Source organism: Bombina bombina, chromosome 10 (genome assembly GCF_027579735.1).
Source record: "Bombina bombina isolate aBomBom1 chromosome 10, aBomBom1.pri, whole genome shotgun sequence".
In the NCBI taxonomy this organism is placed as follows: Eukaryota; Metazoa; Chordata; class Amphibia; order Anura; family Bombinatoridae; genus Bombina; species Bombina bombina.
The window spans coordinates 61,487,063-61,505,655 of record NC_069508.1 but is presented as its reverse complement, the minus strand read 5'-3'; the positions used below and the strand labels follow the sequence as shown (position 1 = coordinate 61,505,655).

Genomic DNA, 18,593 nt, shown 5'->3' with positions numbered 1-18,593 from the left:
TTCCTTTAAAAAAGAACGCAAGTGTACCATCCTAAATTAAAATGTAATATTGTCAGTTTCCTTGTCTGGGTCTGACCCTGAGTCCTCAGAGGAAACCTCTCCCTCAGACATAGAGGAGTCCACCTCAGAATCTATGGCTAGTTGGGTCGTAGTAACACCCCTAGAGGAAGAGGCCGCCTCCAAGTGTTTAGACTTTCACGTTTATGATTACTTGCCAATGTACTAAACTATGACACAGCATGGAAATCCCAGAAATACGCTGCATGTCAAGCTGTGCACAAACCTCTGCGCAATCGCATCTTAGTGCCAGAGTTGAACTCAGGGGTTTTAGAGAAGTCTTCACTGAACACTGTATGGACCCCAAGAGCCCCCTTAAATTGACTAACTAAGCACCCTCCCTCCAGCTTGCTCACACCTCTGCAAGTCCCCAGGGAGGAAAGGAGTGCTACACGTCCCTATCCCCTTGTATTACTGACAATTGGGACTGATCTTGGGAACATTTACATCTTCCAACTGGAGAAGGCTTGGGGACTTCCCAGCAACACCAGTGACTAAGTATCCAACATTATTCCTGTCTTCCAATAACTGTCCATTGAGGGACGGAATGACCTTCATTAGCACCTCTATCCTTGCCCTCTCCTTGATGATGCAAAGAAATACTGGGAGAAAGAGGGAAGTAGGAGGGATATTTAAAGCTCTAGTGTGGGGTGTCTGCCTCCTCCTGGTTGCCGGATGAAGTATTCCCAAGAGTAAGGTTGCGGATTCTCACAACCATTAGAAAGAAATTAAATTGCAATGTTTTCCACTAGTTTTATTTGTATTTGCTTCTAGTTCTGCAGTTTGAGGAAAACTTGCCAGTTTACATTTAGCAAAATAAAAACAGGGATACCGGCTAGTGTAACATGCTTAGATAATACTATGGGTCTGATGATCAAAAGCTCGCCAACATGGAAAGAAATTTGCACAAAATCTTTTAGGTTTTTGTAAGCATGTGTCTATCCTTCACACATAGAACCGTGCATAGTGAGATAAACAGGTCTACAGCTAAAATTTGCATTTGTCAAATTGTCTGAAGGACCTTGCAGTACTGACAAGAGCTCTTTAGATCATCAGGCCCTATGAGACCTGTGAGAGAAGCTTTAAACATGCTCAAGGATCAATCCTGTTGAGCACACTTTCCAAGATTGTGTGAATAATTTTACAATAGGAAAATTAAAAGGGTCATAGAGCCTTAAGTTGTTCTTTCATGAATCAGAGAGAGCATGCCATTTTAAACAACTTTTCAGTGTACTTCTATTATCAATTGTGTCACTCTCTTTGAATCCTTTGTTGAAGGAGCAGCAATACACTACTGGGAGCTAGTCGTTCACATCGGGTGAGCGAGTGACAAGAGTCATATATGTGCAGCCAACTCCTGAGGCTACCTAAGTGTGCTTTTCAGCAATGAATACCAAGAGTACAAAGCAATAATAGATAACAATCTAGATAATAGAAGCAAAATTGAAAAGCGGTTTAAAACTGCACGCTCTATTTGAATAATTTGACTTACACATTCCTTTAAGCACACATTGAATGTTGCCCCAAGGCAGAACATGGTATGATCTATGATGTCATCACAGAAAATACAGCATGCCTGCAGAAAGAACAGGACACATTCAGGAATGGCTCCAACTTTTGCTTTGCACAGCTGCTTCACATCAGACTGTTCTCTGAAACAGTCTGATGTGTGTTGTGCTCTGGCTACACTGTGTACGTTTTCTAAAAGTGCGGCCAGAGTGAAGCGCTTTTTGAAGAGAACAGTCAAAGGGCAGTGCAGCAAATCGGCAGCACATTGATTGAGGACTGTCTTTCAGGAATTTGTCAACCTTGACCCTTAGCCTTTCCCAGCCTGCAAAGCTGTGACTTCTGAATCTAAGACGTTCTTGTGAACAATGCACCTTTTTATTACTACATTTTTACCTTATTATGTGACGTTAAACCAAGACTTTGGGCTTTTTTGTACATTTCTAATTTCATATTGAGAAATTACCTTGTACACATTAAAGTCATAATAATGTACAATTTAAAAAAACAGAATTTATGCTTACCTGATAAATTACTTTCTCCAACGGTGTGTCCGGTCCACGGCGTCATCCATAACTTGTGGGAATATTCTCTTCCCCAACAGGAAATGGCAAAGAGCGCAGCAAAAGCTGTCCATATAGTCCCTCCCAGGCTCCGCCCCCCCAGTCATTCGACCGACGGTTAGGAGAAAAAAAGGAGAAACTATAGGGTGCCGTGGTGACTGTAGTGTATAGAGAAATAAATTTTTCAAACCTGATTAAAAAAACAGGGCGGGCTGTGGACCGGACACACCGTTGGAGAAAGTAATTTATCAGGTAAGCATAAATTCTGTTTTCTCCAACATTGGTGTGTCCGGTCCACGGCGTCATCCATAACTTGTGGGAACCAATACCAAAGCTTTAGGACACGGATGAAGGGAGGGAGCAAATCAGGTTACCTAAACAGAAGGCACCACGGCTTGCAAAACCTTTCTCCCAAAAATAGCCTCCGAAGAAGCAAAAGTATCAAATTTGTAGAATTTGGCAAAAGTGTGCAGAGAAGACCAAGTCGCTGCCTTACATATCTGATCAACAGAAGCCTCGTTCTTGAAGGCCCATGTGGAAGCCACAGCCCTAGTAGAGTGAGCTGTGATTTGTTCAGGAGGCTACCGTCCGGCAGTCTCATAAGCCAATCAGATGATGCTTTTCAGCCAGAAAGAAAGAGAGGTAGCAGTAGCTTTTTGACCTCTCCTCTTACCAGAATAAACGACAAACAAAGAAGAAGTTTGTCTGAAATCCTTTGTTGCTTCTAAATAGAACTTTAAAGCACGGACTACATCTAAATTGTAGAACAAACGTTCCTTCTTTGAAACTGGATTCGGACACAAAGAAGGAACAACTATTTCCTGGTTAATGTTCTTGTTGGAAACAACTTTTGGAAGAAAACCAGGCTTGGTACGCAAAACAACCTTATCTGAATGGAACACCAGATAGGGTGGGTCACACTGCAAAGCAGATAATTCAGAAACTCTTCTAGCAGAAGAAATAGCAACCAAAAACAAAACTTTCCAAGATAGTAACTTGATATCTATGGAATGTAAGGGTTCAAACAGAACCCCTTGAAGAACTGAAAGAACTAAATTTAGACTCCAGGGAGGAGTCAAAGGTCTGTAAACAGGCTTGATTCTAACCAAAGCCTGTACAAAAGCTTGTACATCTGGCACAGCTGCCAGTCGTTTGTGTAACAAGACAGATAGAGCAGAAATCTCTCCTTTTAGAGAACTCGCTGACAATCCCTTATCCAAACCTTCTTGGAGAAAAGAGAGGATCCTAGGAATTTTAATCTTACTCCAGGAGAATCCCTTGGATTCACACCAACAGATATATCTTTTCCATATTTTATGGTAAATCTTTCTAGTCACAGGTTTTCTGGCTTGGACCAGAGTATCTATCACTGAATCTGAAAACCCACGCTTGGATAAAATCAAACGTTCAATTTCCAAGCAGTCAGCTGCAGAGAAACTAGATTTGGATGTTCGAATGGACCTTGTACTAGAAGATCCTGTCTCAAAGGTAGCTTCCATGGTGGAGCCGATGACATATTCACCAGGTCTGCATACCAAGTCCTGCGCGGCCACGCAGGAGCTATCAGAATCACCGAGGCCTTCTCCTGTTTGATCCTGGCTACAAGCCTGGGAAGGAGAGGGAACGGTGGAAACGCATAAGCTAGGTTGAACGACCAAGGCGCCACTAATGCATCCACTAGAGTCGCCTTGGGATCCCTGGATCTGGACACGTAGCAAGGAACCTTGAAGTTCTGACGGGACGCCATCAGATCCATGTCTGGAAGGCCCCATAATTGAGTCAACTGGGCAAACACCTCCGGGTGGAGCTCCCACTCCCCCGGATGGAAAGTCTGACGACTCAGATAATCCGCCTCCCAGTTGTCTACTCCTGGGATGTGAATTGCAGATAGATGGCAGGAGTGATCCTCCGCCCATTTGATGATCTTGGATACCTCTCTCATCGCCAAGGAACTCTTTGTTCCCTGATGATTGATGTAAGCTACAGTCGTCATGTTGTCTGACTGGAATCTTATGAATCCGGCCTTCGCTAGTTGAGGCCAAGCCCAGAGAGAATTGAATATCGCTCTCCGTTCCAGGATGTTTATCGGGAGAAGAGACTCTTCCCGAGACCATAGACCCTGAGCTTTCAGGGAATCCCAGACCGCGCCCCAGCCTAATAGACTGGCGTCGGTCGTGACAATGACCCACTCTGGTCTGCGGAAACTCATTACCTGGGACAGGTGATCCTGGGTCAACCACCAACGGAGTGAGTCTCTGGTCATCTGGTCTACTTGAATCTGTGGAGACAAGTCTGTATAGTCCCCATTCCACTGCTTGAGCATGCACAGTTGTAATGGTCTTAGATGAATTCGAGCAAAAGGAACTATGTCCATTGCTGCAACCATCAACCCTGCACTGAGCTATGGAAGGCTGCAGAATAGAGTGAAGAACTTGACAAGCGTTTAGAAGCTTTGACTTTCTGACTTCTGTCAGGAAGATCTTCATTTCTAAAGAATCTATTATTGTTCCCAAAAAGGGAACTCTTGTCGACAGAGACAGGGAACTCGTTTCTTTGTTCACCTTCCACCCGTGAGATCTGAGAAAGGCTAGAACAATGTCTGTATGAGCCTTTGCTTTGGAAAGAGACGACGCTTGGATTAGAATGTCGTCCAGATAAGGTGCCACTGCAATACCCCTTGGTCTTAGAACCGCTAGAAGGGACCCGAGCACCTTTGTGAAAATCCTTGGAGCAGTGGCTAGCCCGAATGGGAGAGCCACGAACTGGTAATGTTTGTCCAGAAAGGCGAACCTTAGGAACTGATGATGATCCTTGTGGATAGGAATATGTAGATACGCATCCTTTAAATCCACGGTAGTCATAAATTGACCCTCCTGGATTGTAGGTAAAATTGTTCGAATGGTTTCCATATTGAACGATGGAACTCTGAGAAATTTGTTTAGAATTTTTAAATCCAGAATTGATCTGAAAGTTCCCTCTTTTTTGGGAACTACAAACAGATTTGAGTAAAACCCCTGACCTTGTTCCACAGTTGGAACTGGGTGTATTACTCCCATCTTTAACAGGTCTTCTACACAATGTAAGAATGCCTGTCTCTTTATTTGGTTTGAAGATAAATGAGACATGTGGAACCTTCCCCTTGGGGGTAGTTCCTTGAATTCTAGAAGATAACCCTGAGAAACTATTTCTAGTGCCCAGGGATCCTGAACATCTCTTGCCCAAGTCTGAGCAAAGAGAGAGAGAGAGAGTCTGCCCCCTACTAGATCCGGTCCCGGATCAGGGGCTACCCCTTCATGCTGTTTTGGTAGCAGCAGCAGGCTTCCTGGTCTGTTTACACTTGTTCCAGCCTTGCATTGGTTTCCAAGCTGGTTTAGTCTGGGAAGCGTTACCCTCTTGTCTAGAGGCTGCAGAGTTGGAAGCCGGTCCGTTCCTGAAATTGCGAAAGGAACGAAAATTGGACTTATTCTTAACCTTGAAAGGTCTATCTTGTGGGAGGGCATGGCCCTTTCCCCCAGTGATGTCAGAAATAATCTCTTTCAATTCTGGCCCAAAAAGGGTCTTACCTTTGAAAGGGATATTAAGCAATTTTGTCTTGGAAGATACATCCGCCGACCAAGACTTTAGCCAGAGCGCTCTGCGCGCCACAATTACAAACCCTGAATTTTTCGCCGCTAACCTCGCTAACTGCAAAGCGGCGCCTAAAATAAAGGAATTGGCTAACTTAAGTGCATGAATTCTGTCCATGACTTCCTCATACGGAGTCTCCCTACTGAGCGACTTTTCCAGTTCCTCGAACCAGAACCACGCCGCTGTAGTGACAGGAATAATGCACGAAATAGGTTGAAGGAGGTAACCTTGCTGTACAAAAATCTTTTTAAGCAAACCCTCCAATTTTTTATCCATAGGATCTTTGAAAGCACAATTGTCCTCAATAGGAATGGTTGTGCGCTTGGCTAGTGTAGAAACCGCCCCCTCGACCTTAGGGACTGTTTGCCATAAGTCCTTCCTGGGGTCGACCATAGGGAACAATTTCTTAAATATAGGAGGAGGGACAAAAGGTATGCCTGGCTTCTCCCACTCCTTATTCACTATGTCCGCCACCCGTTTAGGTATCGGAAAAGCATCAGGGTGCACCGGGACCTCTAGGAACTTGTCCATCTTGCACAATTTTTCTGAGATGACCAGATTGTCACAATCATCCAGAGTAGATAGCGCCTCCTTAAGTAATGCACGGAGATGCTCTAATTTAAATTTAAATGTTACAACATCAGGTTCTGCCTGCTGAGAAATTCTTCCTATCATAAATTTGCCCATCTGACAAACCCTCCCTCACTGCCACTTCAGATTGGTGTGAGGGTATGACAGAAAAATTATCATCAGCGCCCTCCTGCTCTACAGTGTTTAAAACAGAGCAATCGCGCTTTCTCTGAAATGCTGGCATTTTGGATAAAATATTAGCTATGGAGTTATCCATTACTGCCGTCAATTGTTGCATAGTAACAAGCATTGGCACGCTAGAAGTACTAGGGGTCGCCTGCGCGGGCATAACTGGTATAGACACAGAAGGAGATGATGTAGAACTATGTCTACTTCCTTCATCTGAGGAATCATCCTGGGCAACCTTACTATTTTTGACAGTACTGTCCTTACTTTGTTTGGACGCTATGGCACAATTATCACACATATTTGAAGGGGGAACCACATTGGCTTCCATACATACAAAACATGATCTATCTGAAGGTACAGACATGTTAAACAGGCTTAAACTGGTTAATAAAGCACAAAAACCGTTTTTAAACAAAACCGTTACTGTCTCTTTAAATGTTAAACAGGGCACACTTTATTACTGAATATGTGAAAAACTATGAAGGAATTATCCAATCTTTACCAAATTTTCACCACAGTGTCTTAATGCATTCAAAGTATTGCACCCCAATTTTCAAGCTGTTAACCCTTAAAATGTGGAAACCGGAGCAGTTTGCAATTTTAACCCCCCTACAGTCCCAGCCACAGCCTTTGTTGCGACTTCACCAATCCCAGGGGGGTATACGATACCAATTGAAGCCTTCTAGGAACGTTTTCAGTGGATACCAGACCCTCACACATGCAGCTGCATGTACTGTACTCAAAAGTAACTGCGCAATAATGGCGCGAAAATGAGGCTCTGCCTACTACAGTGAAAGGCCCTTCCTGACTGGGAAGGTGTCTTAACAAGTGCCTGGCGCTAAAAACGTTCCCCAATATTAAAAAAGTGTGAAATTCACTTCAAACTGCATATAATACCTAAATAAAGCAATCGATTTAGCCCCTAAAAGTGTCTACCAGTTTATAGCCCATAATAAGCCCTTTATTCTGTTTGAGTCTAAGAAAATGGCTTACCGATCCCCATGAGGGAAAAATGACAGCCTTCCAGCATTACACAGTTTTGTTAGAAAAATGGCTAGTCATACCTTGAGCAGAAAAGTCTGCAAACTGTTCCCCCCAACTGAAGTTCTCTCAGCTCAACAGTCCTGTGTGGGAACAGCAATTGATTTTAGTTACTGCTGCTAAAATCATACTCCTCTTTTAAACAGAACTCTTCATCTCTTTCTGTTTCAGAGTAAATAGTACATACCAGCACTATTTTAAAATAACAAACTCTTGATAGAAGAATAAAAAACTACAACTAAACACCACATACTCTTCACCATCTCCGTGGAGATGCTACTTGTTCAGAGCGGCAAAGAGAATGACTGGGGGGGCGGAGCCTGGGAGGGACTATATGGACAGCTTTTGCTGTGCTCTTTGCCATTTCCTGTTGGGGAAGAGAATATTCCCACAAGTTATGGATGACGCCGTGGACCGGACACACCAATGTTGGAGAAATATAGATGTCTGTCCTTAGCAAACAGAAATGCAGTGAACATCCACTACCTACCCATACAGCTCTCAAATACTTGCTGCTTCCTAGAAGTACTTAACCTATGTGTTTATATCATTTGTAGGGGTTTAAATACACTTACTTAGGGTTAATAAAATAAAAATTAAGCGTATCAATCTTTCAGACTTTACACTTGTAAGACTGATTATTCAACCACCATGCTATAACAAAAAATAAATGTTAAAAAACAAAAAAATAAAAAAACACAGCAGTATGGAAAAGTTTGGTATACAATACGGGTGTTACACATTATCACCAAGATTACAAGTTATGCGCTAAAGCCGGTGCGTAAATAACGCAAAAAAAATAGCTGTATCGCACTCTCCATACCGCTGCCATTACAAGTTACTGAAAAACCTTCTTTTGTTGTGCGATATGGTGTGATAAGCTCCATACAGCACAAAAGCCAAGGCCTGACTTGGCGTGCTTATGCACGTTTTCCCCCATAGACATCAATGGAGAGAAAAAAAACAACACCTGCGATCGCAAAATGGCGATCGTTTTAAACCAATCCCCATTGATGTCTATGGGGAAAATAAAGTTATATATAAATCTAACACCCTAACATAAACCCCTAGTCTAAATACCCCTAATCTGCCTTCACCCGACATCGCCAGCACTAATTAAAGTTATTAACCCCTAAACAGCCCCCCTCTGACATAGCTGACGCTAAATAAACATATTAATGCCTTAACCCCCACATCGCTACTAATAAAATAAAGTTATTTACCACTAAACCACCCCCTCCCACATCACTACTAATAAAATAAAGTTATTAACACCTAAACTGCCAACCCCCACATCGCCAAAACTAAATAAATCTATTAACCCCTAAACCGCCGGACCCCCACATCGCCAACACTAAACTAAACCTATTACCCCCTAAACCGCTGGCCCCCCACATCACAAAACATTAAACTATTAACCACTAAACCTAACAACCCCCTAACTTTAAATTAAACTTACAATATAACTATCTTAAAATAAATAATAACTTACCTGTGAAAAAAACAAAAAACTGAGCTTAAAGTTTACTATAAATTAACCTAACATTACTATTTAAAAAAAATAAAATGAAATAAAAAAAATAAAAAAATTACAATATTAAAAAATCCTAACACTACGAAAAAATTTAAAAAAACCTAACATTACAAAAATAAACACTAAAATTACGGAAATTTAAAATAATCTAACATTACAAAAAATAAAAAATTCTAAGATTACAAAAAATAATAAACAAAACTATCAAAAATAAAAATGTAACCTAATCTAATAGCCCCATAAAAACAATAAAGCCACCCCAAAATAAAAACACCCCCTAAACTATAAACTACCAGTAGCCCTTAAAAGGGCCTTTTGTAGGGCATTGACCTAAATTAAACAGCTCTTTTACATACAAAAATTACAAAGTCCCCCCTAAAAGTAAACCCCCCAGTTAACCAACCCCCCCAAGATAAAAAAAACCTAAGTCTAAAAAAAACCTAAGCTACCCATTGCCCCTAAAGGGGCATTTGTATGGGCATTGCCCTTAAAAGGGCAATCAGCTATTTTGTGGCCATTAAAATAAAAAATGCCCTAATCTAAAAAAAAAAACACCCAAAAACCTAACACTAACTCCAGAAAATCTACTCACTGTTCCTGAAATCTGGAAGTCCAGGCAGAGCAAAGTCTTCATCCAGACGGCAAAGATCTTCTTCCAGGGCGGCATCATCTACTATCTTCTTCCCGGAGGTGTGGAGCAGTCTTCAACGATGCACGGATCCGGAGCGCTGGTCCATTTCAGCGGCCCCGGTCTTCAGCGACATGGATCCTCCTCTTCATGCGATCGTCCACCACACACTCAAGCTTCAATGCAAGGTACCCCTTTTATATTGGGGTACCTTTGCATTCATATTGGCTGAAATATTAAAATCAGCCAGTAGGATGAGAGCTGCTTAAATCCTATTAGCTGTTCACAACAGTTTATAGGTGTTAATGTACTAACTAAAAAAAAAATAAAAAAAAATCCATAACTACTGGTCTCAGATAGCGGAATGGATCTTGGTGGTATAAGCTATAACGCTAGCATTATAGCCGGACAGGCACAATGAAAATTCTGCACTCAAAAGTAATTTTTTTGAGTGCGGAATGGAGAGTTGCGTAAAGGCTAAAATGCTAGCAGTATAGCTGTACCACCGCAACTTGTAATACGGGAGACTTGCATATTCCGCACGCAATAGCCACATTTTCAGCGGTATAGCTGTACCGCAACACTTGTAATCTTGCTGTTTGTGAGTTCCGGTTTGTCCAAGAACAAGGAATGGCTGTTAAAGTTTTATTTGATTGTGGGTTGGTGCAGTGGGCCCTTTAATATTTGGAGCTACATTACTATTAGACACTGATCTTAACAGTAACAGCCTGGGAGGGATAATTAAACAGTAAATTGCAGTTATACTAACCTGAGTGACTCTGTCTTGTTAACGTGCGATCGGCAAGGAGGTGGTGGAGGGATATATAACAAGGGCTCCTCTTTAACGACCATCAACTCCTTCCTATCGGAAATATACTGACCAGACCTGCGGGACAACATATTAAATGTACATGTGACTACAAAATGCTGTGTAACTGTATCAGTAACTTGTTTGCTATAACTGTACTTTTGTAGAGATTTTGTTGATGTAGCATACAAAGGATAATCACATTCTAGATGTAAACTTTAAGGGACAAGAAACCCAAAATTTTTCTTTCATGATTCATATAGAGAATACAATTTTAAACAAATTTCTAATTTACTTCTATTATATAATCCGTTTCATTCACTTAGTATCATTTGTTGAAGGAGCAGCAATGCACTTCTGGTTTCTAACTGAACGCATGGGTGAGCCAATCACAATCTATATATATATATATGCAGCCACCAATCAACAGCTAGATCCTAGATTCTCTGCTGCTCCTGAACTTACGTAGATAAAACTTCCAGCAAATGATAACAAGAGAAGGAAGCAAATTAAATAATAGAAGTAAATTGGAAAGTTGTTTCAAATCGTATTCTCTATCTGAATCATGGAAGAAAATTGGGTTTCATGTCCCTTTAATTGATAAATATAACAACATAAATTTCCATTAAAATATTTGACTTGTGTTGTGATCTAACTGTTCGCTTTAAGTATTTTATTTCCTTCACCTAAACAAGGTCATTCCAAAGTGTTTACAGTTTTTTTTGGATGTTACTGTGCGGTTTATACCCCACGTGAAAAAAAAAATGCATGATAGACCCTAGATAGTAAAATGACCCATTAAAAGGATATGAAACCCAAAATGTTTCTTTTATGATTCAGCTAGAGCATGCAATTTTAAACAACTTATTATTTTACTTTTATTATCAATTGTTCTTTGTTCTTTTGGTATCTTTTGTTGAAAAGTGGGAATGTATGCTTAGGAGCCAGCCCATTTCTGTATCACTATATGGCAGCAGTTTTGCAAGAGCACTATTTCCTGCTATGTAGTGCCGCAGATGCCTACCTAGGTATCTCTTCAACACAGAATATCATGAGAATGAATCAAATTTGACAACAGAAGTAAATTAGAAACGTTTTTTTAAATGCTTTGCTCTGTCTGAATCACAAAATAATTTATTTGGGTTTCATGTCCTTTTAAAGTAACACGAGATTTTGCTATGCAATATACAAGTAATGCTGGGAAATATGAGCACAGGCAATATGAAGAGAATAATTTACTAGCTGTCTCTCAAGTATATCACACAGCCCATATATGACAATAGAAGAGCTAATTTGTTTATGAACTCTTCACTCAGCTGACAAATGCAATTAAACAAGTTCTTGGTTAGCTTTGCTCTACTTGCCAGTAACCACAAATTGGAAAGTAAACTAACCAAAAAGCATAAGTCCCCGTTAGAAACAATAAAAAGCAATATGGACCCAATTAAGCAACTGGATATTGTGCTCTATATAACAGTCTGTATTACAGGAGACAGTCGCTGTTCTTTACTTTGTAATTAAATCAAGAAAGAGGAAATTACTGGCAATTATTTACATGATGGACAATAATGTTACAATTTATAGGGGATTGTTGTAATGCACAGGATTCTCAAATTATTCTATAGATTTTAATGTATGGACAGAACAAGGGCCTAAAATAGTTCCTAAGAAACCTGTAGCCCCTTTTAATGGCCCTAAAATCTTTTCTTTACAGTGTTAAAGGGTCTTTGTAATATGCTGCAATCCGTTAGAGCATATCATTTTAATACTATCGACAGCACACTATTGTGTGTTTAAGAAATATGGCTTGCGACCAATATAATATAATAATGTCCCTTTAACAAATATAAAACTCTTCTACGGGTCACACAATCCCTAACAGTCGAAATCTGAAATCAAGTACTGTCAACTACAACTATCAACTTATTTATGTAACATCACCTACCGCAATTATTATTATGCAGCTCCCCTTATCACAGATCATGAAACACCAAGTCTACATTAAAAGCAAGTGGAGAAACATTTGTTAGGCTATCCCATGGGTCACTTGAAGGCAGGGGCAGACTAAGCAGTTGGTCAATATAGCCTGGACAAGGACCCGACACATAAAAAGGCTCCAAGGCAAGGGGGCTCCTAGTGTGCTGATTATGCTTACAGCCTGTTAAATAAGCTAGCGCAGAAGTGCTAGTAGAGCTACGCTAACTCCTGTGACTGTGAAAGAGCAGGCAGCAGAAGGTGGGCAAATTGTAGTTGGGCAGCAATGTTTAAGAGCTAGTGCAGTGCTGACAGCAGTGCGGAAGCAGTAACTAAGCAGTTAAGAGTGGGCAGAGTGGGTGCCCTGTACCTGGATAGGAGGTCTGAGGATGTGGGAAGGGGAGATTGTGAACCCTATCCCTGAAGGGTGGGGACAAGTCAGGCAGGCGATGGGTTGAGGGAGGGGTATAGGAGGCAGGGGGCATAGGAGGCAGGGTGGGGCCTTAAATCATTTTTGCCCAGGGACCCTGGTTGTTCTAAGTCCACCCCTGCTTAAAGGGATCTCCCATGTTTTAGGAAAAGGGTTACACACAATCAAAAAAAGCACATACAAACATCACAAAATACATAAAAACATGAGCACTGAACTACAGTCAAGAATATTGCACACAATTAAAGAGAAAAGCTCTCAAGATCTTGGCATAGTTTGCTTCAGGCAATTAAACCATTTATATAAAAACATAAAAATCATGTAGGTCAAATTGAGTTTTTATACTGTAGACAAATACATTTTGGACTCCATCATCATCTCTGCACTACTTATAGGTCAATGTTGGATGCAGCATTGCACAATTCAGTTGGACCATTGCTCAGTGGCTTCTTAACTTTTAAAACAAACTACCTATATTTTTAATTTCTCAGTTTTTTTAACACTTTGTTATAAGTTCCTTTCACAGCTTATGAAAGAGCCTACAATTGATCAGTTGATGGTAGCTTGATGACCAGAAAATGAGAAAAATCCTGCAAGTATATATCCATTGCTTTTACAGGGATTGTTAATGGATACAAATACAAACATCTACTGCATACTTAAAGGGACACTGAACACAATTTTTTTCTTTCGTGATTCAGATAGAGCATGCAATTTTAAGCAACTTTCTAATTTACTCCTATTATCAATTTTTCTTCATTCTCTTGCTATCTTTATTTGAAAAAGAAAGTCCAGGACCTTGGACAGCACTTGTTTATTGGTGGATGAATGTATCCACCAATCAGCAAGAACAACCCAGGTTGTTCACCAAAATGGGCCGGCATCTAAACTTACATTCTTGCTTTTCAAATAAAAATACCAAGAGAATGAAGAACATTTGCTAATAGGAGTAAATTAGAAAGTCGCTTAAAATTGCATGCTCTATCTGAATCACAAAAGAAAAAAAATTGGGTTCAGTGTCCCTTTAACACTATATGGCCAAAGGGAGACCACACTTCCAAAGTTTCTTACATGATGTTCTCTGGTAATTGGTTTGTTTCTGTGCTGTCTTCACCACCTGAGATTCCAAGAAGGTGTCTATTACGGTGAGCCTGAGTTACCTCCATATCAAACGGACCCGGGCTGGACTGCAGAACACTAAAATGAACAGAATACATGTAAATAAAGAAATCACTATGAATTACATGTAGAAAGATCTATACTTAGTACATTTTCAATTTTTAAAACACATTGTAACAGAATCTTAAAGGAACAGGAAACACATTTTATTCTTTCAGATAGAGCACACACAATTTTAAGAATGTTTGTGATTTACTTCTATTATCACATTGACTTTGTTCCCTGGGTATCCTTTGTTCAAAAGCAGGTAGGTATGATCAGGAGCGTACACATGCCTGGGAACTATATAGCAGCAGTTTTGCAAGAAAGATTTTAACAATGTTATACATAGTGTGGGCTCGACAAACCCAGGAACCAGGGAGTCACTGGTGTTTTAAAATTACAACACACTCACACTATATGACAGAGATTCACTTTCTCAGACCCGACTCCTCAAGAGCAATGGCAGAGGGGGTGGGAGAAGGGGAGGATACAATCCAATTACCCCACACTATGAGTACCTGCTATTTATGATGATAAGAGCTGTGAAGTGGGTGTGGGAGTGTGATCATAGGGATCGCCAAATTTTCTGGCTCCTATATTTTGTACAAATTTGTTGTGCCATTACGTAGTGCAAACACTACTGCCATCTAGTGCTCAAAACCATTCTTGCAAAATTGCTTCTTTATATTTCTCCAGACACGTGCAGGAAACCTATATAAACACCATAGGGACAAATAAATTTGCTGAAAGAAATCAATTGGAAACTTTTTAAAAATTGTATGCTCTATCTAAATTATGAATTAAAAAATGTTTTGGTGTTATGTCCCATTAATTGAAAGGTCTAATAATTAGATCATACATTTGCATCTACAGGCATTTTACATTGTTCATTAGTCTCACAACAGTTGGAAATGCCCCAATTTCAAAATGCTTATACTAAAAGTTATTAATGTTTTAGTGTAAAGCATAACAAGATATTCTCAGTGCACCATCATTTTAAGTACTGTAGCTGCTCAGAGCATTAGTGGGGCTTGTATCATGTCAATTAACAAATTGAATCATTACCAGATGGCACAAGCACCTTAGGCTCTAGAAGCAAGTGGTGTGTTTAAAATGCTGGTGCATAGTGCATACTTAAAGGGACAGTCAACTCCAAAATGTTTATTGTTTAAAAAGATAGATAATCCCTTTAATACCCATTCCTCAGTTTTGCATAACCAACATGGTTATATTAATATACTTTTAACCTCTGTGATTACCTTGTATCTAAGCCTCTTTAGACAGCCCCCTAATCACATGGCTATTTATTTATAATCTATTGACTTGCATTTTAGCCAATTAGTCTAGTGTCATCCACAACCCTCGGGCATGAGCACAATGATATCTTTATTGCCCACATGAACTAGCAGTCTTCTGTTGTGAAAAAACAAATAAAAAAAGCATGTGATAAGAGGCTGTCTGTAGTGGCTTAGAAACTTAAAGGGTTTAAATGTTATAAATGATATTAATATAACAATGTTGGTTGTACAAAGCTGGGGAATGGGCAGTAAAGGTGTTATCTATCTTTTTAAACAATAACAATTTTGGTGTTGACTGTCCCTTTAAATACACAGCTATAGCTTTTATTAGAAGCATTTTTGCTAATACATGTATATTACAAAAATGCTTTTGTTCAAAGCTGAAATGCATCCATGTAGATTCCAATTTTGGCTGGAATATCCCTTTAATCTGTCACAAAGAACATTGAGCATCTGAAGCAATAGGACCCTTAGTTTATTTCTTTGGGGCAAAAAAAGTAAATCATCTGAATGGCTGTACTACCTGCTAAAATTGAAGAATATGGACAGTCAGGCAAGCATGTAAACAGGCACTGAAAATGTCTAACTATCCAGCACAACTATGTAATCAATGTATGTACGACAATGTTTAGTATTTATTGTAGATTTTTTTTCCTTTAGTGTCCCTTTAATTTTAGATCCCTTCCTTTTCATGCAAAGAATAATTTTGTTTTGTTTGAAGCACTATTATGAATGATGCACAGCAAAGAATTTAGATTTTTCCATGAGCATTAAAGGGCCACTAAACCCAAAATCTTTCTTTCATGATTCAGATAGAGAATAGAAATTTAAACAACATTACAATTTACTTCTATTATTTATTTTGCTTCATTTTTTAGATATCCTTAGTTGAAGAAAAAGCAATGCACATGGTGAGCCAATCACACAAGGCTTCTATGTGCAGCAACCAATCCGCAGCTGCTGAGCATATCTAGATATGCTTTTCAGCAAAGAATATCAAGAGAATAAAACAAATTAGATAATATAAGTAAATTAGAAAGATGTTTAAAATTGCATTCTCTTTCTAAATCATGAAAGAAAAAATGTGGGCGTCATGTCCCTTTAAGTAAAAAAAAAAGTGACAAATAAATTAATAGTATTACAAATAAGATGATAAAATATTTGTGACAATAATAACGTTAGTCTGTCACTGACATTTTTGTGCCTTTAATGGCGCGGTATTTCAGACTCAGTCATAACAAATAAAAGGAACCAAATTCTTGGCTCGAGTATTAAAAACAACTTTACTGTATATCAATATAAACAAACTCACTGTCCAGTTCAAAACACTGAAAAGAACCACAGAAGAAAATGTAAAGAATGTAGTTGACAAGATAAACAAGTACTAACCACTTACAGTAAGTAATAAGTATTATAGAGCAAATAAGACAACATGACTTTGCAATCACACATAAAAATAAATGAAATAAAAGTTACTGATACTGACTATATACTGGCTCCCTTTCCTAAATAGTTCCAGAATTAAAAGGATACTGAACCCACATTTTTTTCTTTCAGGATTCAGATAGAGCATGCGATTTTAAGCAACTTTCCAATTTACTCCTATTATCACATTTTCTTCGTTTTCTTGGTATCTTTATTTGAAAAAGCAGGAATTAAATCTTTACGAGCCGGCCCATCTTTGGTTCAGCACCTGGGTAACGCTTAATGATTGGTGGCTAAATTTGGGTTTAGTATCCCTTTAAATCTGGGCCTTTTTCAGGGGGCCTGACAAAAATCCAAAGCATGAAACCGTACCTTTTCAGTTGTATAACACAACAACTCTTCGCTTTATAGAGCATCACAGTTAAAGGGACACTCAAGTCAAAATTAAACTTTCATGATTCAGATAGAGGATGCAATTTTAAACAACATTCCAATTTACTTCCATTAAAAACAGGTGTGCAGTCTTTTTTTATTTAAACTTTTTGAGTCACCAGCTCCTACTGAGCATGTGCAAGAATTCACAGAATAAGCGTATATGCATTTGTTATTGGCTGATGGCTGTCACATGGTACGTGTATGCATTTGTGATTGGCTGATGGCTGTCACATGGTACAGGGGGAGTGGAAATAGACATAACTTTTAAAATTGTCAGAAAAAAAATCTAGTATTCATTTTAAGTTCAGACTAAGTGCTATTGTTTTGTCTTGTTATCTTGCATTTGTTGATTATGCAAATCTTACTGTGTTGACTGGTCCTTATAATCAACAAATGCATGATAAAAAGACAATGCAATAGCACTTAGTCTGAACTTCAAATGAGTAGATTTTTTTTCTGATAAATTTCAGTTATGTCTATTTCTACTCCCCCTATATCAGGTTACAGCTATCAGCCAATCACAACTGTATATAAATACGTAGATTGTGAATTCTTGCACATGCTCAGAAGGAGCTGGTGACTCAAAAAGTGTAAATATAAAAAGACTGTGCATATTTTGTTAATGGAAGTAAATTGGAAAGTTGTTTAAAATTGCTGCTCTATCTGAATCATGAAAGTTTAATTTTGACATGAGTGTCCCTTTAAAAAGCGGTAATTAAAGGGAAGAAAGCTTAAAGGGACATGAAACCCCAATTTTCATGATTCAGATGCAGCATCAAATTTTAAACAACTTTTCCATTTACTTCAATTATCTAATTTACTTAGTTCTCTAGGTAGGCTCCGGAGCTGAAAACTAGCTGCTGATTGGTGGCTGCACATATATGTCTATTGTCTTTGGCTTAGCGATATGTTCCGCTAACTCCCAATAGTGCATTGTTGTACCTTCAATAAAGGATACCAAGAGAATGAAGCAAATTAGATAAAAGAAGTAAAATGGAAAGATGTTTAAAAACGTATGTTCCATCTGAATCATAAAATAACAATGTTGGGTTTCATGTCAGTTTATTGAGAACTACTTTGAGAAATAAGTAAAGGTATGTCAGTTTTGGTATCTATGCTCACCCTAGTAAAACTCACCAACAAAGAATCAGGTGTCAGAAAACAAAGGCATATAGAATGAGAATTAACACAGAAATGTCTTTACTTGTGATGAAAACTTTACTTTATTAAAAGCGATTAAAGAATGGAGAGCATTTCTACCAAATTTGTTAGAATTCCAAGACCCTCGGAAAAGAGGTTTACTTCAACTGCTCAATTAGTGGAGATTGCCCTGGTGGAATGAGTTTT

At 39.1% G+C, this 18,593-nt stretch overlaps 1 protein-coding gene across 1 annotated transcript in view; it reads right to left on the bottom strand.

Moving 5' to 3' along the window:
- The window catches only part of LOC128641456 (cyclic AMP-dependent transcription factor ATF-6 alpha), a 351,342-nt gene that overhangs the window by 209,635 nt on the left and 123,114 nt on the right, over nt 1–18,593 (bottom strand). The window contains exons 10-11 of the mRNA XM_053694096.1: nt 13,999–14,124; nt 10,485–10,601 (exon numbers count right to left, since the gene is read on the bottom strand). Coding sequence (XP_053550071.1) covers nt 10,485–10,601; nt 13,999–14,124 — 243 coding nt within the window. The remainder of the gene's footprint in view (nt 1–10,484; nt 10,602–13,998; nt 14,125–18,593) is intronic.